Source organism: Hyla sarda, chromosome 3 (genome assembly GCF_029499605.1).
Source record: "Hyla sarda isolate aHylSar1 chromosome 3, aHylSar1.hap1, whole genome shotgun sequence".
Classification (NCBI taxonomy): Eukaryota; Metazoa; Chordata; class Amphibia; order Anura; family Hylidae; genus Hyla; species Hyla sarda.
The window spans coordinates 299,112,863-299,140,723 of record NC_079191.1 but is presented as its reverse complement, the minus strand read 5'-3'; the positions used below and the strand labels follow the sequence as shown (position 1 = coordinate 299,140,723).

The 27,861-nt window shown below is 39.0% G+C and overlaps 1 protein-coding gene across 4 annotated transcripts in view; it reads left to right on the top strand.

The window, feature by feature from the left end:
- LYST (lysosomal trafficking regulator) overlaps nt 1-23,794 on the top strand; it is a 1,083,863-nt gene extending 1,060,069 nt beyond the window's left edge. For all 4 annotated transcript variants that reach the window (XM_056566940.1, XM_056566939.1, XM_056566938.1 and 1 more), the window contains exons 51-52: nt 2,225-2,296; nt 19,457-23,794. In XM_056566940.1, the coding sequence (XP_056422915.1) occupies nt 2,225-2,296; nt 19,457-19,595 (211 nt within the window). In that variant the 3' untranslated portion in view covers nt 19,596-23,794. The remainder of the gene's footprint in view (nt 1-2,224; nt 2,297-19,456) is intronic.
- The last annotated feature ends 4,067 nt before the right edge of the window (nt 23,795-27,861 follow it).

Below are 27,861 nucleotides of genomic sequence, written 5' to 3'. Positions count from 1 at the left end.
AGGGATCGAGGGCGCCGCCATTGGTGGGCAGGGGGAGAGCGCTCCCTCTGCAAACACCATAGATGCCGTGATCAGAACTGATCACGGCATCTATGGGGTTAATGCCGCCAGCGATCTCCTGTGCTGCCCGCGGCAGAGCAGGAGATCTCCTGTGCTGCCCGCGGCAGAGCAGGAGATTGCTTGGACGTATGCTTACGTCCATTTGCGCGAACGTGTAGTTCGCCTGGACGTATGCATACGTCCAATAGCGGGAAGGGGTGAAAAACTATCCTCAATTCACTGTGAGGTCAAAATGGTCACTACCCCTTAAATGAATTCTCTGTAGTTTCCAAAATGGGGTCACTTGTGGGGGTTTTCCACTGTACTGGTACCACGGTGGGCATACATCTGGTGTGAGAAAACACATTCTGCAAAATCTGCTTCCAAAATGCCAAAAGGCGCTGTATTCCTTTTGTGCCCTGCTGTGTGCCCGAAAAGCGATTTATGACCACATGGGGTACCGCCACGTTCAGGAGAAGTTGGGTAATAAAATTTTGGGTGCTGTTATTCCTGCGTTCCCTGTGAAAATGAGCCAACTTGTGCTAAGTGTGCAATTTGTGCATAAAAATTAAACATTTTGTTTTCACAGCCTGTTAAAAACTATCCTCAATGCACTGTGGGGTCAAAATGCTCACTAACACCCTATATGAATTTTCTGAGGGGTGCAGTTTCCAAAATGGGGTCACTTGTGGTGTTTTTCCACTGTACTGGTACCACGGTAGGCACTGCAAATGCAGCTGGTGCGAGAAAACACATTCTGCAAAACCTGCATCCAAAATGCCAAAAGGCGCTGCATTCCAATTGTGCCCTGCTGTGTGCCCAAAAAAGCGGTTTATGACCACGTATGGGGTACCACCACGTTCAGGAGAAGTTGGGTAATAAAATTTGAGGTGCAATTTGTGCATAAAAATGACAAATTTTATTTTTACGGCCTGATGTTAAAAACTATCCTCAATCACCTGTGGGGTCAAAATGCTCACTAAAAATAGTTTAAAGAAGAAAAATGCTAAAGAAAATTAGAAATGTTAAAAATGGCCATTCACTTTGCTTTATTCTTTTGAACCACCTAAAGGGTTAATAAACTTTGTAAGTGTCATTCTGAATACTTTCAAGGGTGCAGTTTTAAAAATGGGGTGATTTTTTGGGGTTTCCAGCATACATGCCCCTCAAATCCACTTCATAATTGTAGTGGTCACTAAAAAAAATTTATTTTTAAATTACCATGAAAATGTGAAAAAATGCTCATAGTATTATAACCCTTCTAATGCCCTAAAAAAGTAAAAGAATGTATAACAAATGATGCAAACATAAAGAAGACATATTGTAGATGTGAATTAATAACTAAATGTATTTGGCATAACTATTTCTCTTTCAAGTAATTGTCACAATATTTTTAGTTTTTCAAAAAAAACGCTGCATATATCAACAAAAATTTACTATTAATATAAAGGACAATAAGTCACGAAAAACTATTTCAAAATTGCAATGCCCAGTAAAAGCATTACAAAGTTATTACCACATAAAGAGACACATGTCAGATTTGAAAAAAAGGGCTGGATCATAAAGGCCAAAACTAGCTGGGTCATGAAGGGGTTAAGCTGTCACTATGACATTTCAGAAGTTTGTTAAAATGATAGGTAGACTTAAAGGGGTACTCCAGTGGAAAACTTTTTTTTTTTTTTTTTTAATCAACTGGTGCCAGAAAGTTAAACAGATTTTTTAATTACTTATATTTAGAAATCTTAATCATTTCAGCACATATGAGCTGCTGTATGCTCCACATGAAGTTCCTTTCTTTTTGAATTTCTTTTCTGTCTGACCACAGTGCTCTCTGCTGACACCTCTGTCCATTTCAGGAACTGTCCAGAGCAGAGAAAATCCCCATCACAAACCTCTACTGCTCTGGACAGATCCTGATATGGACAGCAGGATCTGTCATGTCAGCAGAGAGCACTGTGGTCAGACAGAAAAGAACTTCCTCTGGATCATACAGCAGTTGAGAAGTACTGTACTGGAAGGTTTAAGATAAATAGAAGTAATTTACAAATCTGTTTAACTTTCTGGCACCAATTGATTAAAAAGAAATTGTTTTCCTCCGGAGTACCCCTTTAAGGTAAGTACTCACACCTTTAGTGCTGGGGTCATTATGTTTTAACTCAAATTTATATTTTCTTTCTTTTTACAGGTTATGGAGTACGTGGGATTTAAAGCCAGTTCGAGAAATTACATTCCCAAAGTCAAATAAGCCCATAGTAAGGTAAGTTATATACTTCTGATGTGCTGCAATGATCCTCAGTTGCAGTCACATTAATTGAGCAAATGTGCCTGGAAGATTATTAAACTAAAGGCAGCAAACATGGTGCCTCTAAGCATACACCATCATTTAGAATATCTCTATTAAATGTGCATCCTTAATAGGATATGTAGCACATTTTTACTTCTCTAATTTACTGCTTTAAAATTGATGAAAATAACAATTAGTTTTCATTAAAAATACAGTGGTCTCTCAAGGTACAATTTTAATTGTTTTCAGGATGACGATTGTAGAAAAAAATTTATCTTGAGACCAGATCTCTGTTAAACAGATAAATGATTCTAGAGCATCCAAAAAAATGGAGATTATAGAAAAATAAGCACATAACAGCTGAAGAAAATCCTTACATATAAAAGTAGGAGGATGCTGCTGGAAGCTGTAAATCACTTTAACATAATGGAGTATGTCTCTAACAGCTTTGAGATCTAGAGAAATGTTTGTCCATTCTTCTTTGCAAAAAGGCTGAAGCTCAGTCAGATTGGATGAAGACAGTTTGTGAACAGCAATTTTCATGTCTTTCCATAGGTTCTTTATTAGATTCAGGTCAGGGCTTTGATTGGGCCTTTTTAGGACATCAATCTAAACCATTCCATTGTAGCTCTGGCTAAATGTTTAGGGTCATTGGGAAGGAGGGGGGGCGGGTGAATTTATCAAGAGTGGTGACTCCCGACTCGTGCCCGGTCCATACTCTGCAGCCCCCGGCTGTGGAAACTTGCGTCCTCCGAAGCAGAGCAGGGGTAGATGAGAAGCTATCTCTCCCCTGCTCTGCCTTCTTAGATGTGCGATGGGGAGATGAGGCTGCGTGGCTTCTTGCTCCCTGTGCAGACCTGCGTCCTCTGCCTTCGCTCCCCCCAGCTCTAACGTCGGAGAGCTGAGGGGAGGAGCAGTCGCACGTCTGCACGGGGCGCAAGTTTCACACCACCGGCTGTTCTCAGTAGCTGGGAGCCACTGCTGGCTATTAACCCTTTAGATCGCCGTTGTCAAAGCGGACAGCGGCGTCTAAAGGGACATGTGACTGCTCCCTGGTGGGCTAGTGGGGGGGAAATCGCCCCCCCCCAGAAAGCGATTGTGAGGGGACAATCCACTATGGAGGTAGTCGCAGGACTTACCTCTGTTCCCTGCTGCCCCGCGGCTCTGTCATTGATAGATCCTGGCTGGACCAGGCTCTATCAATGGATCACAGAGCACACAGATCAATTTAGTTCAATAGAACTCTATTCATCTGTATGAGGAATCTAATGATTCCTCCTATAAGTCTAATAAAGTGTAAAAAAAAAAAGTTTTAATAAAAGTTTCAAAAAACACACATTAACCCTTCCATGTAAAAAGTTCAAATCGCCCCCTTTTCCTATATAAAAACATGCAAACATAATAAAAATAAACATATTTGTTATCGCTTCGTGCGTAATTCTACGACCTATTAAAATATAACATTATTTATCCTATACGGTAAATGTAAAAAAAAAAATACCAAGCCACAGAATTGCAATTTCTATAATATCCCAGAAAAAAAGTTAAAAAGTGATTAAAAAGTCAGATCAATACCAAAATGGTTCCGATACAAAAAACAGATTATGGTGCAAAAAATTTGCCCTCATACAGCCTGGTATGTGGAAAAAAAATAAACTACAGGGGTCAAAAAATGGCAATTAAAAAAATTCTAAACAGTGCAGAATTTTTTTTAAATTTGTAAAACATGACGTAAACTATACAAATCTGGTATTGCTGTAATCAGGCGGCCTAAAGTATTAAAATAACATGTTATCTCAACCTCAAGGTAAATGGCGTAGAAAAGAAAACCACCAAATCTGCAAAATCATCTTTTACTATTTCAATTTCACCACCTATTTTTTTGTTCAGTAAAGGGCAATTTTAAACATTTTATTTTTATAATTGTATACAGAAAGTTATAATTGTTTTTATAAGAAGTAAAACAAAATATATTTTGGGTATCGCTGTAACCGTATGTGCCTACAGAATGAGGATAATGTGTAATTGTTACTGAAAAAGGCACTTTTGAAACAGACCCAAAAATGTACAAAATGGCGTATTTTTTTTTTCTTCATTTTCGCCCCACAAATTATTTTTTGGGAGTTTTGCTGTAGATTTTGTGGTGAAAGCATTGATATAATTATAAAGTAAAATTTGTGGCACAAAAAAAAGCCCTCATATGGGCCTGTAGGGGGAAAATTGAAAGCAAAATGATTTTTAGAAGGCAAGGAGGAAAAACTAAAGTGCAAAAAAGAACCATAAATGTGAAACTAAGGGTCTTCTGCTCTCTCTCCCCCTTTTCTTTATCCGCTAAACATTCTAGCCACCCTTTTCTGTTTTCTGCTGGAATACTTGAACAAAAAAGACATAAAGTCTGTACATGTAAATGCCGGGCAGAAAAGAGAATGAGCTGGTGGACTGGCAATCCCCCTAATTTGGTAAAAACACTATTGGACTGACTACTTAAGGTGATACTGCAGATAAGCCTTTGAATATCACATTGGTCTAAATATTAAGAGACTCCTCTTGATGGCACCTAAAGTGAACCAAAAGAGTTCAGGAGGAGGGCGGGGCTTCACCGATAGGAAGGAACTTTAAAAAAAAAAATCAGCTTAACAACAGCAAGGGGCTAAAGCAGGATTGCATTTTGCAGTATTGAAAACTGAGGAGTCAGACGGGGGTGTGGAGGGTCCACCAGCAATCTCCCAGAATGTTATGGACTCAATTTTGATAGCGGTTAAAAAATCCAATAAGGCCCTTGGAGAACTAACTACACAAATTGGATCCGTGTCTACTGATGATATGTTGATTAGAGAGGATTTAAGTGAGCTAAGAGACAGAGAGGGGGAATTTATCAACGTGTTTAGATGTTTTTTTGTTGTGAAAATTTGCAAAAAAATCACAATTTTCTGCGAGAATTTTTTGCAACTTTCCTTTGCACCGCAAATTTCATAGAAATGACTGTACACAGTCAAATCTCTGTTAGCGTATGCAGTGGTGTTGAATTTATCATTGCAATGGTTATGGGAGATAGTGTGACCTTTTACGCATAATTTACAAAATCAGTTCTCACTGGCTGGTGGTGCTTGGGAATTTGGAGAATTTAGAGGTAGAGGTGGAAGTTTTCTGGGAAATTAACAAAAATTCTATGGGATACCCTAAAAGCTTTTATTACAGGGTTTTTCAGAAAATAAATTAATATTTCTCGGAAAAAAGTTAGACAGAAGGAGGATATGTTATCTCTTTTCGGAGAAATTGAAGTTATAAAAAATTTATTAAACAAGGTCCCTAAAGGAAATCTACTAGAAAAAAAGAGAAAAGAGAAAAAATAAATATATAACCAATGAATCAAGAAAATTTTCAAAATCTGTTCTTTTTTCAGGGTCAAAGACGGTATTATGAGGGCGGGAAACCCATCAGATTTCTGGCTCATATGATTAGTAATAAGAGACAGTCATATTTTATAAAAGCAATAAGCAAAAAGGGATAAAATAAAAAAAACTTCTCACTGTGGGAAGAGAAAGGGGTCACCAGGGTTGATCGATTTTTATTTTTTTTAGCTGGGTGAATAAGTTAGTTTTGAAGTTTTGCAACATATGTATGGAAATAAAATAAAATAGGTCACAGACTGCAATATTTGCAAGTAAAGCATGCACTTAGGTGGACTGGTAGTGTGGAGATTTTTAAGGTCAGATCGCACTATATTTTTGAATTGATAAATTCAAATCCTAGAATATAACTTTTCCCAGTAAAGCTAAATATTAAAAGAGCTTGGGGATATTAATGAGGAGGACTGGAAGGTTGTAATTAACAGCCTATGGTCAGTATCCCTAAACGATAACCATAGGTTGATACAGTTTGTTAGTTCATAAACTATATTATGCTCCCTATAACATGGCTATATGAAGAGTAAGAAGTTCTAGTCAATGCCCCTTCTGAGAGGTAGAGAATGTCAGTTTAATTGGGGATTTTCCTAATCTGGATGATGGAAAATATAGATTTTATTAAAGACAGGAGGCGTACATTATGCAGTCGTCTTTACTACTCATATAAATATAGCAGCAAGGTAAACGTTACAGATACAAAGAAAAAACCTGAATATGCAACTAGGTACATCAGGTAGCCAATCAAAGGCTAGTACAGGTGACAAGAGGTGTGAGCAGGTGACAATCTTCCTCTTCTTTGATGCAAATAACATGTATTATAAACCTTAAAATATCCATGAATAAAGATAGTTAGGAAAAAAGTTCATCTTAAGTCCAATAAACATCAGAGAGTAGAAGAATCGACGTGGAAAAAATTCCCCCGTGAAGAAACGGCGAATCATGTATGAAGAACAGGATCAATGAACTGAGTCAAGACGAGGAGAAATCCTTAACGGATCTTGAAGCATGCAGAAACTGTAACAGGTGAGTCAAACGGCCAACATGAAGGAAGAAAACTTCTGTAATCCAAGGTTCATCCAAGACAAGGAATTATGCTGAAAGGAAAAACATGCCTTAAGAATGTCAGATAAAGAAGCTCCAGTTAGTTTACATTTTGTAGACATGGCTCCTCTAGAACAGTGAGCTCCAAATGTAGAAATGTCCATGCCAGCTAGTTTCATAATTTGTCTCATCCACCTAGCTAAGGAAGGAGAAGAAACTGGACGATAGGGTTTGCAGAAAGAAATTAAAAGTTGAGAATCAGAAGGATGTCTAAGAGATTGAGTACCTGGTTCATAAGATTGAAGACAATCAACAACACAAAGAAGTTTTTTGTGAGGAAAAGGATAGAAGACAGATTGTAAACCTGTCTTAGTACGTCTATAGATGAAAAATTTAACTCCAGTAGGGGTATAATGTCTGTGAGATATATCCAGAGCTCTGACGTCCGACACTCTAGATATATAAGAGATAAGACATAACAGAGCTGTGAGTTTAAGAGACAAAAGCTTTAGTGAAAGAGAATTGTTATCTCCTAAGGATTCAATAAAGCGAAGGCGTATAGTAATGTCCCATGTGGAATGATATTTAGGTAAAGGGGGGGGGGGTGTCTACATTTAATGCCTTTCATTAATTTACAAATGAGAGGATGTTTTCCTATAGGTAAAGATTGAAAAGGAGAATGATAAAAGGAAATAGCTGATCTATAGACATTGATCGTTCTATATGCTTTGCCTGAATCAAAAGATGAAGATTGAAAGTTAATAATGTGACCTAAAGGTGCATGTATGGGATCCAAATCCCGTTGCAAGCACCAATTAGACAAAATTTTCTAGGCTGATCTGTAAGCAGATCTGGTATCTGGGGCCCAAGCATCAGATAAGATTTCTCTAGATGTTCGTGAAAGTTCAAAATCCCAATCTGATGTCCCGAAACAAACCAAGCTATTAGATTCAATGTGTTGGAAATTACTAGCAGGTGAGAGTTGCCTGATGGATCTTGGAGAATTAGAGGGTGAGATGAAAGAAGACGAGGAAAGTCTATGATCTTCTCCAGGATTTGAGGAAACCACGGTTGGGTCGGCCACCAAGGAGTTATCAGTACTACAGATGACCTCAGGGATTTGATGAGAAGTAGGACCCTCAAAATTAGAGCAATAGGAGGGAAGGCATAAAGAATTTCTGAAGGCCAATGTTGAAGAGGAGCATCTATGCCTTCCGCTTCCGGACCGGGTCGCCAGCTGTAAAAAGGAGGAGTCTGATGATTCAATCGGGATGCAAACAGATCTAACTAAAGAGGACCCCAAAGTTGGTTGATACGGTTGAAAATATTGGAATCCAGTTTCCAATCGCTGGAATCCGACAGGAAACGGGAATTCCAATCTACAATAATGTTGGAGAGACCTGGTAAATATTCTGCTTTCAGGACGATGTCTCTGTGAAAGCAGTAATGCCAAAATTCCTTGGCAATGTTGGACAAAAGTTCAGATCTGGGACCTCCCAATTTGTTTATATACTGTACTGCAGAGATATTGTCCATCCGTAAGAGGATGCAACAATTTGATCTAAAACTTTTTAGAGTGAAGAAACCCACTAGTAATTCTAGGCAGTTGATGTGAAGGAGAGACTCCTCTGAAGACCATTTTCCTCCTGTGGAGGAGGAACCGCATCGTCCTCCCCAACCGATGCGACTGGTGTCAGATTTGATTATCAGATCCGGAGCAGAATTAAAAATAGTTTTTCCATTCCAAACTTGAAGATGTTTTAGCCACCAAAGAGGTTCCTCTTTGGTATCTGAAGTTAGAGCAATTTCGTCCGAATATCCCAGTCCGTTCCTCAGGTGTTGAGCTTTCAGACGTTTAAGAGCTCTGTAATGTAGAGGAGCTGGGAAAATTGCTTGAATAGAGGCCGAAAGAAGGCCCACTACTCGAGCGATGGAACTAAGAGAAAACAGTCTGTCTGTTCAGAATTAAATGGATTTCTTTCCAAATAGTTGTCAATCTCCTGGGAGGGAGGCTGAGGAGAGAAGTCTGAGTATTCACTAGAAAACCCAGAAACTCTACCTTTTGAGGGGTAAGTACAGACTTCTCCATATTAACAATGAAACCCAGATTGGATAGGAGAGAGAATGTCCATTGAATGTGAAGATGAATCAATTTCAAAGATTGAGCCATGATAAGGATGTCGTCCAGATAAATTATGAGACGAACACCTCGAGCTCTCAATACAGCTTTTACTGGTTTCAATAACTTTGTGAAACACCATGGGGCTGATGACAGGCCAAAAGGTAGGCTGGTAAATTGCCATTTCTGATCCTTCCATAAAAATTGGAGGTATTGTTGAGACAGATGATGCATAGGTACCGAGAGGTAAGCATCTTTGAAATCGATTTTGGCTTACCAATCGTTCGGTAATAAAAGATCTGTCAACAAATGGATGCCTTCCATCTTGAAGTGCTGATAAAGCACATAATTGTTTGTTTAGTATTTTGAAAGTTATGACACGTCTTTGACCGCCCTCTTTTTTTCTTCACAAGGAAGAGGTTGCTTAAAAACCCCAGAGTATGAAGGGGTACTTGAATTGTCGGGGGTTAATAACTCATTTATTAATTATTAATTATGGTCAACAAAAATATGAAAAATATGATGACCGTTATGAATTGCCAAAAATAAACAAACAATGCAATTCACCACATCTGGGCCCGACTATTTTCCCAGATATGAGTTCTATAGTAGTGGTAGTGTAACTTTTGCAATATAATAAAATAACGCAGTTATTATAAATATGATATATATATATATATATAAAAACTGGGAATAAACCCTGGCCAGTCCTAACCACAGCTTTTCCCTGGTAAGATACAGTATAAAAATATACTAATTATTAGGAAAACTTAAATTAAGTTCTCTCGTGGTAATTATTATTATGTCATGTATATAAGTAGAGTGGGATCCCAACAGACTATGCTATATATGCAATATGATTATTGCATTAATCCCCATAAGACGCCCCGTTCATCTGCAGTAGAAGGGGGTGGCTTATACACTACGGTTACCATCTCCCAATGGAGAATATGTGTGTATATATATATATATATATATATATATATATATGTATATGTAATAAGCCGGTCTGCTCATAAACATGACATAACTGTCCATATTAAAATGAGGTAACTTAGTCAAATAAGAAACCGGTGTATCTTACCAAGAGCACTTCTGGATAAAAGAAAGGTGGCTGCCTGGATCCCAAGGGAACGCCTTTAGTCATAACTGGTGAGTAGGGAAGAAATGGGCTTATGGACTAAAGTATTTCTCCCTGACTCTTCATGGCTCTGCCCCTTCAGGTAGCCTTTGGGATCAGGATGGGTCCCTCTGTCTGTATGGCTGTCTCTCTGTCGGTGTGTTCCCTGGATGTCTGTCTGGATCTGTCCCACACCCACTTTTTAACTTTTCCCCTATCTAAAAGATCCTTCCCCACAAATATATTATTCAATGATGTTTGGAGGGTGTGTGTATGGAGATCAGGGCAAGTCACATGTCTAGGCTCATGACATCATGACTAAACATTAATTATAGCCAGTATATGCTGTATGATTAAATTCACCATAAGGGATATATATATATATATATATATATATATATATATATATATATATCATGTATCATGGCTACTATATTTTCATAATACTCTATATTATTCCTGAGATTAATAATCATGAATTAATCCATCAGGCGACACCAATTATATGATTAGACATCTGAGTACAGCATTTAGCTATATAGCTGTATACAGAATCATACTAAAAGTTATAATGCCCCTATCTATCAGTTATAGATATATATATATATATATATATATATATATATATATATTGTTAAATATATCAATATTGTATAGTAGGGAAAGATTCATGCTATAAGGATTATACCATGAGAATGCTTTATAAGAAGAATATTTTAGCCTTTTTAGTTCACCTGGCTGAAACTAGTCATGTTGACTGACTTCTCTTCGTGAACAATTGGATCATATAACTCCCCAGTATCACTTAGCTCAATACATATGAGAGCCATTGTACTAAAATCTCAGCTAACACGGTTAAAATGTGAATACCTTGAACATTTACCTTTTAAGACTCTACCATTGTTTGATAAGTAACCATCCAATAAACCATTGTTTGGCTTATTTGTCTGGCTTATTTACATGTCTCTTTGAAGAGATACCCATTTACAGACATTCAGGAAATGTCTGTGCATTTTCAATCAATGGTACTCCATTTTAGGCCTATTGAAAATTCACACAAAATGGTGGATACATGTTGCCATGTTATATTAGAAATAGTGATTCATATTTGGGGCTTATTAGCACGACAGAATGATTGCGTTTTTGGAGCATAGTTCCTTGATTTCTGACTCTGAGAGATTTGCCTGTTTCTGAGAAGAGAATTGGTTGAGCTATTCGGTGTTTAGATGGAAGATAAATACATTCTATTTGGTAACCTAATAAAGTGTTTAGAATCCAAGAGTCTGAGGTAATCATAGCCCAGGTATGGAAAAAATGTGCAATCCTTCCTCCTAATGGAATGTGAAAAGAAGACATTAGTGGAAGACTTACCTGAGTTAGGTCTGGATTTTGGATATCTGTGTGGTCCTCTGGCCCTCCAGGGTCTTCCTCTTGTGGGGAAGAATGGGTTTGGCTGGTATGTGGTAGAAGGGATTGCGAATCTATCCTGTTTTTGTGGGGCACGAACTAATTGTCCTTGTTGAAAGGGACGGCTGGGAAATTTGCCCCTTCTTTTCCCAGTCCGGGAAAAAACATGTGTCTGAAACACTTTTCTTAGGGACGTTTGGGCCTTATCTAGAGAGGAGAATAGTGACACATATTTATTAAATTCCTTGATGAAAGTATCAACAAAGAGTAAGCCTTTAGTGGGGGAATCTGGCTCAGATGAAGCCAGATGAATCAATTGCGGATCGAGTTTCATAAGGATGAAACTTACGCTTTCCGTGCATATAGTAGCATTGATTCCACCAAAAATACATAAGGCCCCTTGAGCCCAACCCTTCAAAATATTAAGATTCATGGGCTCACCAGAAGCAGTAGCCTCCTCGGATAGATCTAAAATCTTGGTAATTGGGCCAAGAAGATCAAGAAAGCGATCTTGAATAGTATTTAAAACTTATATGGCCCCCTCAACATGTTTCACTATCGAAGTAGCGTTGTCAAGAGGCAAATGGGCACTGTAGATAGCGCTGGAGCGGGAGGACAGAGCTGGCATACTCACCTCCTCTCATCAGTGCACTGGAAGTCGAGAGGGCTTATCATTAATGAGAGTTAGGTTTGTTACTGTGTAAAGCATATATAGGAATATGCAGGGATAAACAGTATCTGCCACAATTGTTACATGAAATCTTACACTCCAGTAACATTCAGAGCTGCCCCAACTGTTTCACAGTTACATATTGTCTTTAGGCCTGTTACATAGTAGATTCTGCTGTCAGATCATATATATATATATATATATATATATATATATATATATATGTGTGTGTGTGTGCGTGTATATAATTTTTATTTATTTTTTACCTCAAGTCACATATAAAGCTGCATTAAAGGGGTTAAAAAAGATTAAAAAATCTTAATCCTTACAGTACTTATTAGCAGCTGTATATACAGCTGTATATACAGTGTCTCTGCTGACGCCTCTGTCTATGTTAGGAACTGTCCAGAGCAGCATATGTTTGCTATGGGGATTTTCTCCTGCTCTGGATAGTTCCTGACACGGACAGAGTTGTTAGCAGAGAGCACTGTGGACAGACAAAAAAGAAATCCCCCCAAAAAAATTTCCTCTGTAGTATACAGCTGCTAATAAGTACTGAAATGATTTAAAAGAAAATGAATAGAATTAATTTACAAATCTGTTTAACTTTCTGACACCAGTTGACTTAAAAAGAAAAAAATATACTTTCCACCGGATTACCCCTTTAACCCCTTTTTCCGTTTTTGCATTTTCATTTTTCCCTCATCACCTTCTAAAAATCATAACGCTTTCAATTTTGTAAATAAAATTCCATATGATGGCTTATTTATTGCGCCACCAATTCTACTTTGCAGTGACATTAGTCATTTTACCCAAAAATCTACAGCGAAACGGAAAAAAAATTAATTGTGCGATAAGATTGAAGAAAAAATGTCATTTTGTAAATTTGGGGGCTTCCATTTCTACGCAGTGAATTTTTCGGTAAAAATTACACCTTATCTTTATTCTGTAGGTCCATACAGTTAAAATGATACCCTACTTATATAGGTTGGATATTGTCGTACTTCGGAAAAAAATCATAACTACATGCAGGAAAATGTATATGTTAAAAATTCTCATCTTCTATCCCCTATAACTTTTTTATTTTTCTGCTTACGGGCCAGTATGAGGACTCATTTTTTGCGCCGTGTTCTGAAGTTTTGAACGGTACCATTTTTGTATTGATCAGACTTTTTGATCGCTATTTATTCATTTTTTCATGATATAAAAGTGACCAAAAATACGCTATTTTGGACTTTGGAATTTTTTTTCACGTATGCAATTGACCGTGCGATTTAGTTAATGATATATTTTTATAGTTCAGACATTTCCACATGCAACGATACCACATATGTTTATTTTTATTTACAGTTTTTTTTTAATGGGAAATGGGGGGAGGTGATTAAAACTTTTATTAGGAAAGGGGTTACATGACCTTTGTTAACTTTTTTTTTCACTTTTTTTTTGCAGTGCTATAGCTCCCATAGGGAGTAGAGATGAGGGAACTTACAGTAAATTCGATTCGTCATGAACTTCTCGGCTCGGCAGTTGATGGCTTTTCCTGCATAAATTAGTTCAGCTTTCAGGTGCTCCGGTGGGCTGGAAAAGGTGGATACAGTCCTAGGAGACTCTTTCCTAGGAAGGTATCCACCTTTTCCAGCCCACCGAAGCACCTGAAGGCTGAACTAATTTACGCAGGATAAGACATCAACTACCGAGCCGAGAAGTTTGTGACGAATCAAATTTACTGTAAGTTCGCTCATCTCTAATAGGGAGCTATAGCACTGCACACACTGATCTCTTATGCTGATCCCTGCAAAGCCATAGCTTTGTATGGATCAGCGACATAGGGCCTCGATTGCTCAAGCCTGTAGCTCAGGCTTGGAGCAATCAAACCCAGATCGAACGCGGCGGAGACAGGTAAGGGGACCTCCGCTCGCGTCCTAGTTGATCGGGACATGGCGATTTTATCGCGATGTACCGATCAGCCCGACTGAGCTGCCGGGAAGCGTTTACTTTCACTTTCAGACGCAGCGGTCAACTTTGATCGCTGCGTCTGAAGGATTAATAGCACACGGTGCCACGCGCTGTTAGCCCAGGGTCCCAGGTGTGACCCTGTTTTAAACACCGGGACCGGGCGTACAGGTACGCCCTACATCCTTTAGAGGTTAAGTTGTCTTCTAAGGGCTTAACCCCTTAGGGACTCAGCCTATTTTCACCTTAAGGACTCATCCCTTTTTTGCTAATCTGACCACTGTCATGTTATGCATTAATAACTCTGGGATGCTTTTTACCTTTTATTCTGATTCCAGCATAGTTTTTTGTGACATATTCTACTTTAACATAGTGGTACATTTTTGTCGTTACTTGCATCCTTTCGTGGTGAAAAATCCCCAAGTTTCATGAAAATTTTGTAAATTTAGCATTTTTCAAATTTTGAAACACACTGCTTGTAAGAAAAATTGACATACCAAATAAATAATATATTGATTCACATATACATTATGTCTACTTTATGTTGGCATAATAAAGTTGACATGTTTTTACTTTTTCAATGCATAGTAGCAATTTTCAAAATTTTTATGACAAATTCAAAATCTCATTTTTTCAGGGACCAGTTAAGTTTGAAGTGGATGTGAGGGGCCTTTCTGTGAGAAATACCCCATAAATGACCCCATTATAGAAACTGCACCCCTCAAAGTAATCAACATGATGTTCAGAAAGTTTTTTTTTAACCCTTTAGGTGTTTCACAGGAAAAGCAGCAAAGTGGAGAAAAATCATTTTTCACACTAACATGTTCATGTAGCCCCATTTTTTTCATTTCTACAAGGGGTATAGGAAGAAAGAGCCCCCCAAAATTTGTATCCCAATTCCTCTCGAGTATGGAAATACCTCATATGTTGACGTAAAGTGCTCTGCGGGCTCACAGCATGGCTCAAGAGGGAAAGAGCAACTGTGGGATTTTGGAGAGCAAATTTTGCTGTCATGGTTTTTGGGGGGCATGATGCAATTAGGAAGCCCACATGGTGCCAGAACAAAAAACTCCACATGGCATACTATTTTGGGAAACTACACCCCTCAAGGAACGTAACAAGGGGGTCTTTTTCACATGGTGTAATAGGAGAAAATGGACCCTAAAATTTGAAGCCCAATTTCTCCTGATTATGGAAAAGCCCCATATGTGGAGGTAAAATGCTCAGCTGGCACACTACAGGTTTTAGAACAGAAGGAGCGCCATTGGGCTTTTAGAGAGAGAATTCTGCTGCCATTTAAGTCAGGGGCCATGTACGTTTGCAAAGCTCCCATGGTGTCACAACAGCAGAAACCCACCACATGTGACACTATTTTGGAAACTACACCCCTCAAGGAATGTAACAAGGGTTACAGTGAGTACTTACACCTCACAGGTTTTTTGAACAGTGGGCCGTAAAATAGAAAAATTAGATTTTTAACACTATAATGATTGTGTTACCCCAAATGTTTCATTTTCACATGGGTCAAAGGGGGAAAGGCCCCCAAAATTTGTAGTGCAATTTCGCCTGAGAAAGAAAATACCCCATCTGTGAATGTAAAGTGCTCTGTGGGCGCACTGCAATGCTCAGAATAAAAGGAGCACCATTGGGCTTTTGGAGAGAGAAGTTTGTTGGAATTGAAGTCGGGGGCCATGTGTGTTTGCAAAGCCCCCATTGTGCAAGAACAGCAGAAACCCCACACATGTGACACCATTTTAGAAACTACACCTCTCCAGGAACATAACAAGGGTTACAGTGAGTACTTACACCTCACAGGTTTTTTGAACAGTGGGCCGTAAAAGTGAAAGAATTGATTTTTCTTTTTAAACTATTAAACCAAATGTTATAGTTTCACAAGTAGTAAGTGAAAAAAAAGCTCCACAAAATTTGTAGCCCAATTTCTCCAGAATAAGGAAATATCACATATATGGCGGTAAAGCACTCTGCGGGTGCAAAACAGGGCTTTTGAGTGAGACAACACCGATGAGATTTGAGGCCTAAAGTGGCGATTTGAACTGCAATACCAGAGGTTCTGACATAAAATCTAAAAAAAACACAAAAAACCCACCCGGCAAGTGACCACAATTTTGAAACTACACCCCTCAAGGAAGGTAACAAAAGGGGGGAGGGGGGGGGTATACAGTGAGTACTTACACCTCATAGGTTTTTTGAACAGTGGGCCGTAAAATGAAAAATTTTAGTTTTTTTACACTAAAATGCTGGGGTTACCCAATTTTTTATATTTGCACAAGGGGTAATGGGAGAAATTGGGTTACAAATTTTGAAGGGCTTTTTTTCCTTACTATGTAACTACATCCACATATGAGGTAAAGAGGACATTTTGAAAGCACGGGTGTTTCCAAAATTTATTTTCCAGGAATGGATGAAGGGTAGCTTTTGAAAATTGCAATTTTAAACCTATGCTCTGCTTCATCATTCTGTGAACAACTAACATGTGACTCCGAATTGTCACCTGGAAATATGACTGAGCTCATGAGGGAGAACTCTTCGCATTTGAGGCCATGTTTCTTACGTACCTAACTGACAAACTGAACTCCCCCTAGGGAAGGTGTAAGGGGTGATATAGGCACTGATATTTTATGGAGGTTTCCGACATCTTTAACATCTGATTTGAACTTTGCAGCACTTTTGAAAGGGTGGCGGCTAGAATTTGCAAACACCAATGCTGAACACTCTACTTCCCCAAGACTGTACTGGGATGCGGCCAAAGCAGTGCTGAGGGGGAGAATCATGGGTTACATAGCAGACAAGAAATCGTCTAGGATTGTATTTACTAAAGCTACTCCGATCCTGAGGGACTCCTATACTACTTTTCTCAATGCCCCGACAGGGCTAGGTCAGGCTTCCAGGACAGCCAGGAAACATTAGACTCCCTTTTCAGGACCAACGGTGGCTACTTTTTTTCTGCTTAAGGAACAAAGCTGTCAAGATGTTGGCCAACTTGGCTAAAGGGTTACGATCCATCAGTGACAGTTGAATGACAGTAGGGGAGTGATTCACTCTCACCAAGGTAAAATTAATTCTGTTTTGGGGAATTTTATCAGCGCCTGTATTCAGGAGATGTAGAGACAAAAGAGGAAAAAAAGGCACACGTGCCCCTAGTGTAATACTGTATTTATATATGGCAGTGGCAGTAAAAAACACACTTACCAAGTAGCGTTGCGCTCTGGGCACAACACTATGCAGCGTGTAAAACAATGGTTAGCTGTCAGCAGCCCCGATCCTCCGGTCAAGTCCTCGACCACCGGTCCAATATCAGCCAGAAAACAATAGAAAGATGGATCTCCAGCAGGCGCTTTAACAGCATGGATTAAGGATGAAATGTTCAAAGATCATATAGCAATTTATTTGGGCACACAAAGCAACGCGTTTCCTGCCCATAGCGGGAACTTCATCAGGCAAATGCACATTTGCCTGATGAAGTGCCCGCTACGGGCAGGAAACGCGTTGCTTTGTGTGCCCAAATAAATTGCTATATGATCTTTGAACATTTCATCCTTAATTCATGCTGTTAAAGCGCCTGCTGGAGATCCATCTTTCTATTGTTTTCTGGCTGTATTCAGGAGATGTCCTTGATAGGGAGAAGGGCCTTAACTTTCTCAGATCTCTGATGCTACCGAAGAGCACTGATGACCACATATCTTTAAATGCCCCCATAACACTGGAAGTCTAGATGATGCCCATAACACAAGTCTAGATGACGATCCAAGAATTTTACAAACTGCTAGCAGAGGACGTTTCTTTGATTAAGTAGCCCATTTTTTTCACATTTGTCACTATGTGAAGGAGGGCCAAATGTCAATCATAATAGAGTATAATTGGGTACTTATGGGGAATAAATAAATATATATCTCCCCCATGATAAGCACATGTTTCTGTAAATAAATCATACAGTTACCAAATAACTGTGGTATATAAGGAATAATATTAGCACCATACATATTACCATCATACTGTTACTGACCAAATACTGTATACTGAGACCACTATTACCAATAAAGTCAGTATACAGTACCAGTATATTGCCTCCATATAGTGGTAGATATCAGCTCAGGCAAAAATTTTAGGCTCTGCACTTTTCCAGCACCTATAGCGCTCCAGACAGTAATAATTACAACCCCCTTGGTGTCTCTATCCTGAGATCAAATAATGTTCCTCACTGTAGTCTGTATTGTCCATGTGAGAGTTGGGACCCCCGTGGACGTGTGCTAATGATGTATGTAGCTGCCACTCAGGAGTTTGGGCTCTGATGTGGTCAGTGTAGACTTAGTACTGAACATGATCTGATATAAATATTTTCCAGAACACACTTTCACAGAATTGCTAAGGGATAGGACAGTTGATCTTATAAGTCAGTGCCTCAGAGAGTATAGGTCTGCAGTTACATGCTGCAGACCTTTAAACTCTCACAATTACTGTCCATCCCTATGTACTGCCACTGGATTGCAGGAAAATTATCTAGCGGTAACAATTAGGTATTTAAGAAAGTGCTGCCCCTTTTTCCTGAATCTCTGTTATAATACGGCTCTGCCAACCATTCAGATGTAAAGGTACGTCAGATGTCTGGAATGGCTAACATGAAAGGGTAACTCTTATCAAGCTCTGGTGGTATGTTATCTGTTTACATCTTCTGCAATTTTCCTAGCTCGAGACTTGCTCAAGACTATAGCAATCAGGATACGGAAGTCTCATAGACTTGCATCACACTTTAATGTTTGACTTTTGTGGATGTTCAATTGTAGACACACTACAGTATTTAGAGGACACAGCAATCTGATTGGTTACTATCACAGAGTTTTTGAATAACAGCTAAACAATGTACTTTACAGGAAATCGGTCATCAGTGTCACTGCACTAACCTGCTGTTACAGGCAGGTAGTGCGCGTGACACTCATGACAATTATACTCGCGTGTCTGTGATCCATGCTTCCATGTTCCCTCCATTGGGCCAGCAGACTTGGGGTTAGGGGCGGGGCATCGTGATGTCGCCGCTGCTGTTTCCCTAGGCCTGCTCGTAGAAGGGCTCAGCAGATAAACAGCAGTGGTGATGTGATGAAGCCCCGCCTGTGCCCCAAGCCTGCCAGGAAGATACCGGGAAAATGGGATCACTGATTACTGACATGTGAGTATGGTTTTCATCAGTGTCACCCACACTACCTGCCTGTAACAGCAAATTAATGCAGTAATACTGATGACAGTTTTCCTTTAATTACTGCCAGCCATTTGTTACTTTCTATATTTAATATTTTGTGAAAAGCTGTTATATTATAAATTCTCCTTGTAAACATGACTATTTGAAAATGATTTCGAAACAATTTTAATGCAAGATAAAGTGAGTTTTTATTTCTGTTTCCAGCCTTACTTTTTCCTGTGATGGCCATCATCTTTACACTGCAAACAGTGAAGGAACAGTGATTGGCTGGTGTCGTAAGGACCAACAACGTCTGAAATTACCCATGTTTTACTCCTTCCTTAGTAACTATTCAGCTTGTTAAAATGTTATGAATTTTATGTAATTTGCAAAAGTTTACACAACATACTATTAACCTTTTGAAAGATCTGTGCTTAAAATCTATTTTATTATATAAAGCGAAATATATTTAGTCAAGAAAACATTCATAATGATGTTTTATGCCTTTTTTAGCAGCAAAAGCCTTACGTTGAGTTGTAGATATTTTTGTTAACCCATACTACTGCCCTTTACATCATATTAGGTTATTAATTGTTTATTAAAATAAACAATTGTGTTCCTTTTACTAAATTAATTTTTTCATGTTGGCCCTAATATTGTTTTTAATGTGCAAAATATTAAAGTTTACCTGTCATTTGCAAAAAAAATTATATAATGAAGTTAATAATATAATATGTATATTTGTTATATACATTGGTTTAAAAAAAGTGTGTGTTTTTTGTGCGAAAATGTGCTTTCCTGTTCCTGCAGCTATTGCCTGTGTCTCTTTATGCATAGACAAAACACAAAGTGTGAACGGGACAAGCAGGGCACTGTGCTGTGCACTGAACAAACTGAGCGGGATAAGCAGGACTCTGTGCATGTTCCTGGCTTGTCAATTAGCCTGCTGTGTGCGCCTGGTGCGTGTCACAAAGCCTCAGTGCATAGCACAGTGCCCTGCTTTTCCCACCACACTTCCTGTATTTTGCCTTTGCAGCTATTGCCTGTGTTTTGTAGGCAGAGAAAAAACAGCAGGTTTTCACCCAAAGATATATACATTTTTTAACCAATGTATATTACAAATGTACATATAATGTTATTATCTACATTATATCAAAGTTCTTGTGAATGACAGGTACCCTTTAAATAGAGGAATAAAACATAATCACTTTGAAGATTTATATTTTTTGTTTTATGTGATTTCATTGAATTGAACTTAAAAGGGAAATGTTATTCAATGGGGTTTCCAAGCTGTTTTTGTTATAAGGTTTCCCTGAAGATAAATTGATCACATCAGTAAGCTGTCCATGTAATATTCTAGACCATCTGCATACTCTAGAAATAGACCCTGGCAATACCGATAGAGTGCCCTCTATTGATCTAATAGGGTCATTGAAAATAGGTTGTCTAAAACCTATCCCTAGGGTAGGATCACATGTGGCGTATTTTGCTGCTTCCTATTTTCCTACCTGTTGAAGTCAAAGGGTAGGAAACTCAGCTGCGTATTTTGCTACCCATTGACTTCAATGAGTAGGGAAATACACAGCAGCAAAATACTGCACGTGTGACCATACCCTTAAATAGTAACTGTCACTAAATAAACATAAAATCAAGAAAAGTATGAGATAGAAGTCTTGTGGGACCATCCTTTATCACCTTACACCCTGCACATTCTATGCTAAATAGTCTAAAGATTTTACTTTTCTTGTTAAGTAATCTGTAAGGCTTCGCTTGTAGATGCATTTCACAGTTAAAAGGGGTACTCCGGTGGAAATAAAATATATTTTTCATATGAACTGGCTCTAGAAAGTTAATTGTAAATTAGAAGTTGTATAGTTCTTTTCAGTCGGACACCTCTGTCTGTGTCAGGAACTGTCCAGAGTAGGAGCAACTCCCCATAGCAAACCTCTCCTGCTCTGCACAGTTCCTGACAAGACAGAGGTGTCAGCAGAGAGCCCTGTGGTCAGACTGGAAAGAACTACTCCACTTCCTCTGTAGCATACAGCAGCTGATAAGTACTGGAAGGATTAAGGTTTTTTACTACAAGTTAATTTACAAATCTGTTTAACTTTCTTGCATCAGTTGATTTGCAGAAAAAAAAATTTTCACCAGAGTAACCCTGGTCATTTCATACTGAGCTTCAAACTTGCCATTTCCCAGCTTTTGTGAAACAATCTGCTGAAAGTTGCTAACATGAACATGCTTTAGCTTCCTATTGAAAGCTGATTAAGAATTAATGACTAACAAATTCAATCACATTCAAAAGATGTGGATGCAGCAAATCCATTTTAATACATTCAAATATATATTGGCTGGTTTGTGAATGTAAATGCATTGCTGAGAGCTGGAGCCCATGGGACCTCAAACAAGCTAACTAAAGGAAATCTGTTAACTTAAATTGATGTCCAAAATTGCTGACACAGCTAAATAGCTGTTAGGGCAAGTAGACACCTTTTTATTAATCTGCCTGTGTTTCCATAACATAGAAAGATGCTTTTACTCTCTGCTGCTTAGTGTCAAAAAAGCATTCCTATTTCCTGAAGTGCTGAGGACTGGAACACCTTCTCGCTCTCTCTCTCTCTCTCTCTCTCTCTCTACCATCCTTGTCTGTGCTTGATAAACAGTCATGGCTTTGCTTTCAGCTGACTGTCAGTCAAGCAGAGACAGGAATGGAAGAGGGGGAAGGTTTGAGTTGTTCTAGACCTCAGCATTTCTGAAACTGTTTGACTCTCTGCACCAGATAATAAAAGCATTTTTTTATGTTATGGCAGTACAGACAGATATGAGAGGCACATAGAGGTCCTAACATCTATCTAACAGTGTTATCAGTTTGGAAAATGAATTGCAGCTGACCAATTCCTTTGAATTATTTGTCTACTTTGCTGTCAAGAAAATCTTCACCCTTTTTTTTTTTTTTTTTTTGCTTTTCCTTTTCATTGTATTTGGGAGATCTGCTATCCCACGTGTCTTGTCACATTAAAATGGATCTTAGGAATGTTTAAAACATCTCTGTAAACACTTTATATGCATTTGAATAGGATATTTTTTATTTACAGTTTCTGACAAATAGGCCGTCAGATGGTACTATTGTAAATTAATGTTACACTGTTTGAAATTGACCTATCATAATGTAACAATGATCCACTGATAATGTTTTGGTTCGTTGTTACTTGTAACCCATTCCATTGATAACTGAAGTTGGGAAGATTTGTACTGTCACTTTATAGATTTAACTAAATCTAGTTGCTGTCGTTTAAGGTCACATTATTATGTTGAAATGTATGAAACATGTTTGCTTAGTTGTTGTCATGATTTGTAAAGTGTTATTTGTCTCATCCTTACCTGTTTTTTGTGGATTTAAAGGGATTGTCTGGTGTCAGAAACAAGTTCTGTAATAAGTAAAACAACTTACTAATAGACTGTCATTTTCAAAATTTCATATTCCACTGGAATTGAGCTGCAGTCACCTGGTCAGCAAAAATAAGAGCTTCTCAGAGCTTTTTTCACCTTCTTTGTGTTAGTAAAATGTATGAAGGGGACTGGTTTAGTTTGCTTCAATAAAAATTTTTGACATTACAGAACTTGTTGACTTTGAAGGGGTACTCCGCTGCTCAGCGTTTGGAACAAAATGTTCTGAATGCTTAGAGCCGGCCTGGGGGCTCGTGACGGCATAGCTCCTCACCCTCGTGAAGTCACGGCCACCACGCCCCCTCCCAAAAACTTAAATTGAGCGGGGTGTGACGTCACGAGGGGTGGGGCCATGACCTCACAATGCGCCGGTTCAAAGCGTTTTGAACATTTTGTTCCCAGCGGAGTACCTCTTTAAGCTTGATGATCCCTTTAATTGTAACTTATCCCCTTAAACATACTTCTTTCTTAACATTAAGGATTATTTCTGTTCTTATTAATAGTCAAACAGTTCACTAGCTGTAAGATTTTCATAAGGTGCACGTAGAAACACACACAAAAATAAAAAGGATGCTGTTGTAGTGAAACAATGCTGCATGATGGTTCTAATAAATCTATTATATTTAAAGCATTGTTCACATCTGGACTGGAGGGTGGTAGCCATTTGTAGATTCTGTTATATTTGGCAGAAGAAATAGCGTTAAATGCAGCACTATTTTTCCCATCCTACTGGGATACCACACTTGTACCAGATTGACCCCATCATAAGTGAGATTGTCATGTGCTGGTGATATAGAATGTATGATGGCTCTAGCAAGGCGTTGTGGCCTACAATAGGAATGGAATTCACAAACGCAAAGCTTTAGTAAGACTATATCAGAACCCTGCTTTCAAATAGAGTCAAATTTTATGGAAAAAATCTTAAAAAAGCATATATTATATTTGAATTTGTGAAACATTTTTCAGTTGTTAAATAATAATTGTAAAACAATAAAAGTGATGAAAATTACCATATCATTTCTTATGTATATACAATGTTTTCCATGTACAGTTAGAAAATAAAGCAACTGTTCCTTACAATTAGCTTTTTGTATTTTACATTAAATACTGATCCATGGTATACGAATGCAGTGTCACATGTAATATGTATTTTATGTTGATGACATTTCTGCATGGCTCAGTCTCCAGCTCCTCTATTCACACACATCGAATCTTCTGTGCATTTTAAGTTGTGGGTCTGCAATTGCAGATCCACAGTTGTAATATTTTACAACTTAAAATTTGCAGCAGATACTCTGTGTGTGTGAATACACACTCATGGCTGATTTATGACCACATTAATGGTTACCTTTTGTTTAACCATAAATCAGCTTAAAATAATGTTCAGGATGGAAGTAAGAAGCGTTAGAGGCCAAGTCATCAGACAGATCCTCTGATGGATTTCCTTCTGAATGAGACAGAGGAACTATATGTTAAAATATGTATGCTACAGAAAAGAAACTTATGTAATTAGTACAGAGCAGTAGCAAAAAGATTGCATTCAACTGTATGGCTCCCTTCTATATAGAGATGAGCAAACTGATTTGGAATTGGTCCAATTTGTTTTACATTTTCTAAAGGTTATGGATTTTGGCAAATCTGAAGCTTTTTGGGATTTTTCCTGCAGAAATCACTTAAAACAGCAGCCACCATTTTAGTGATCAGAAAAATGGGTAAAGGTTATCTGACAGCAACGTCATCCACACTTACCTGAATATACAGGTTTAAAGTGCAGATGATTCGGAATAAAACTCTGTTTACCGTGTCCACATGCATTTAGCCATTCCTAAAATATTGTAATCCTTGCTAATATGCAAATTGCTTGTACACAATGGAGCTCCAGGTCCATTGCACACAAGTAAATGTTTACATATTAGCAACTATAACAATATCTCTGTAATGGCTGCATGCATTTGGACAAGGTAAACAGCATTTTAATGTTTTGTACTATTGAACACCGATGTAGTGAGCGTCCCCCTTGTGTTCCAAGAGCATGAGTTTACGTCTCTCTATTTCTACAGGTATAGTATACTGTAAAGAGAGCACATGGACCACAGGGTGGAAGTGTCGCCTAAAAGATGATATTTTGATCAGCTGCAGCCTGTAAAGCATCCATTGCGGCAGTGCCAGTAGCCAGATCCTTAACCCCTTAACGACGAAGAACGTAAATGTACGTCCTGGTGATGCGGTACTTAACGCACCAGGACGTACATTTACGTCCTAAGCATAACCGCGGGCATCGGAGCGATGCCCGGATCATGCACGGCAGGTCCCGGCTGTTGATCGCAGCCAGGGACCCGCCGGTAATTAACCCCTCAGATGCCGTGTTCAATACCGATCACGGCATCTGCAGCATCGCGGTCACTTAATTGGGCGATCCGATCATCCAGCACGGCAGCCGGAGGTCCCCCCTCCTGCCTTCCCTGTCTTCCGGGAGTCTTCTGCTCTGATCTGCCTTCCCGCAGACCAGAGCAGAAGATGACCGATAACCCTGATCAGTGCTGTGTCCTATACATAGCAGAATTAGCAATCGAATGATTGCTTTAAATAGTCCCCTATGGGGACTATTAAAGTGTAAAAATAAAAGTAAAAAAATTTGAAAAACCCCCTCCCCCAATAAAAACGTTAATTTTCCCTATTTCACCCCCAAAAAGTGTTAAAAATATATTTTATATACATATTTGGTATCGCCGTGTGCGTAAATATCTGAACTATTGAAATAAAATGTTAATTATACCGTACGGTTAACAGCGTGAACGTAAAAAAAAAATCCAAAATAGATGCTTTTTTATAACATTTTATTCCAAAAAAAATGTATAAAAGTATTAAAAGTTTTATATAAGCAAATATGGTATCAATAAAAAGTACAGATCACGGCGCAAGAAATGAGCCCTCATACCGCTGCTTATACGGAAAAATGAAAAAGTTATAGGTCTTCAAAATAGGGGGATCTTAAACGTACTAATTTGGTTAAAAAGTTTGTGATTTTTTTTTTAAGTGCAACAGTTATAGAAAAGTATGTTATCACAGGTATCATTTTAATCGTATTGACCCAAAGAATAAAGAACACGTCACTTTTACCATAAATTGTACGGCTTGAAAACGAAACCTTCCAAAATTAGCAAAATTGCGGTTTTCTTTTTAATTTCCCCACACAAATAGTATTTTTTTGGTTGCACCATACATTTTATGGTAAAGTGAGTGATGGCATTACAACGGACAACTGGTCGCGCAAAAAACAAGCCCTCATACTAGTCTGTGGATGAAAATATAAAAGAGTTGTGATTTTTTTGAAGGCGAGGAGGAAAAAATGAAAACGTAAAAATAAAATTTTCTGTGTCCTTAAGGCCAAAATGGGCTGCGTCCTTAAGGGGTTAAAGGGGTACTCTGGCGCTAAGACATCTTATCCCCTATCCAAAGGATAGGGGATAAGATACCTGAACACGGGGGTCCCGCCACTGGCAACTACCGCAATCTTTCATGCAACACCCGGCTATCATCAGCCTTCAGAGTGAACATCGCTCAGGGTCTGATGACTCACGATCACGTGGCCGGAGTATGGTGACATCACGGATCTTCTCTGACATCGCGGGCTTCTGCAAGCCTATGGGAGGGGGCAAGAGGGAAAGATTGTGGGGGTCCCCAGCGGCAGGACCCCCGCAATCAGGCATCTTATCCCCTATCCTTTGGATAGGGAATAAGTTGTCTTACCACCAGAGTACCCCTTTAAGAATCTGGCTTAGCCGATTGACACACAAACTGCAGGAAGTAGTACCAAGAGAGGAAATCCTGAAATCCCTTCCAGACATGAAGCTTGTGGTGTAGTTTTTGTTAGACATGCCTCTGGATGTCCTCAGTTGTCCTTAAGGACGCATGGTTTTTCCGTTTTTTCACTTTCGTTCTTTCCTCCTTATTTTTAAAAATCATAATCCTTTCAATTTTGCACCTAAAAATCCATATGATGGCTTAATTTTTGCGCCACCAATTTTACAAATGACATCATTCATTTTACCCAAAAATCGACGGCGAAACAAAAAAAATCATTGTGCGCCAAAATTGAAGAAAAAAACTCAATTTTTTTTTTCAAAGAACCACATTGATCTGTGTACTCTCAGTGCAGAAGCCGGCATAGGAGGAGAGGTAAGCCTTTTGGCTACCTCAGAAGTGGATCGCCCCTCCGCGATCGCGCTGCGGGGGGAGCGCTCCACCCCACTGGACCACCAGGGAGCGTTTAAATGTCCCTTTAGACGCTGCTGTCAACTTTGACAGCGGCGATCTAAAGGGTTAATAGCCGGCCGTGGCAATCGCCGCATGTCGGCTATTAACGCCGGCCCCCAGCTACAGTAATCAGCTGGGGGCCGGCCGGTATGACATGGGCTCGAGTCGGGAGCCCGTGTCATACAACAGTCGCCGTCTCAGGAAGAGCCGGCTTGTCCTTAATAGGCAACCGGTTAAGCTAATAAAATCTCGCATTGAACACCACAGCAAAAAGGGCTATGTGGATTAAAGAATGGTCAGGAGACATGCCATCCAAAAAATTTTTTTGCAATCTCCAATTCCAGCCAGACAGCCTCTTTGCTCCACAACTGTCATCCATCCACAAATGTTCCTCAGCAGCGAGAAAGGGGAATCACTTTTTCACAAGCTCCTAGAAAACCTCAGTTTCGTCCCTTCAAGAGACAGCAGAGACCCTCGCCATACGGGAGGTTCTTGAGGCAACAAGACAGACAGAAGAGGTCCAAGGGTCAGGACAGATCATTCTCATCTACCCTAAGGAAGAAGTCTGACCCAATGACGCAAGAAGCATAGAACCCAGGGTGGACAATTCGGTCAGTCACCACCATTTGCACTATCCCAGTCCTGCCATCTCTACGCTGGTTCCCACATCTAGCAGGGCCGTTTGAAGGAATTGAAGGAGGTTTACAGTGCAATTTTCATGCACATTAAATGCAACAGCAGTATTTGCACTGTGCAAATACTGTTGTTGCATTTAATGTGCATGAAATTTCAACATTTTGAACAAATGAACATTTGCAAAAAACACCACTGTACCATACAAATTGTATGGTACAGTGGTGTTTTTTTTGCAAATGTTTAATGTATATTGGATACAATCCAATATACAGTGGTCCCTCAAGTTACAA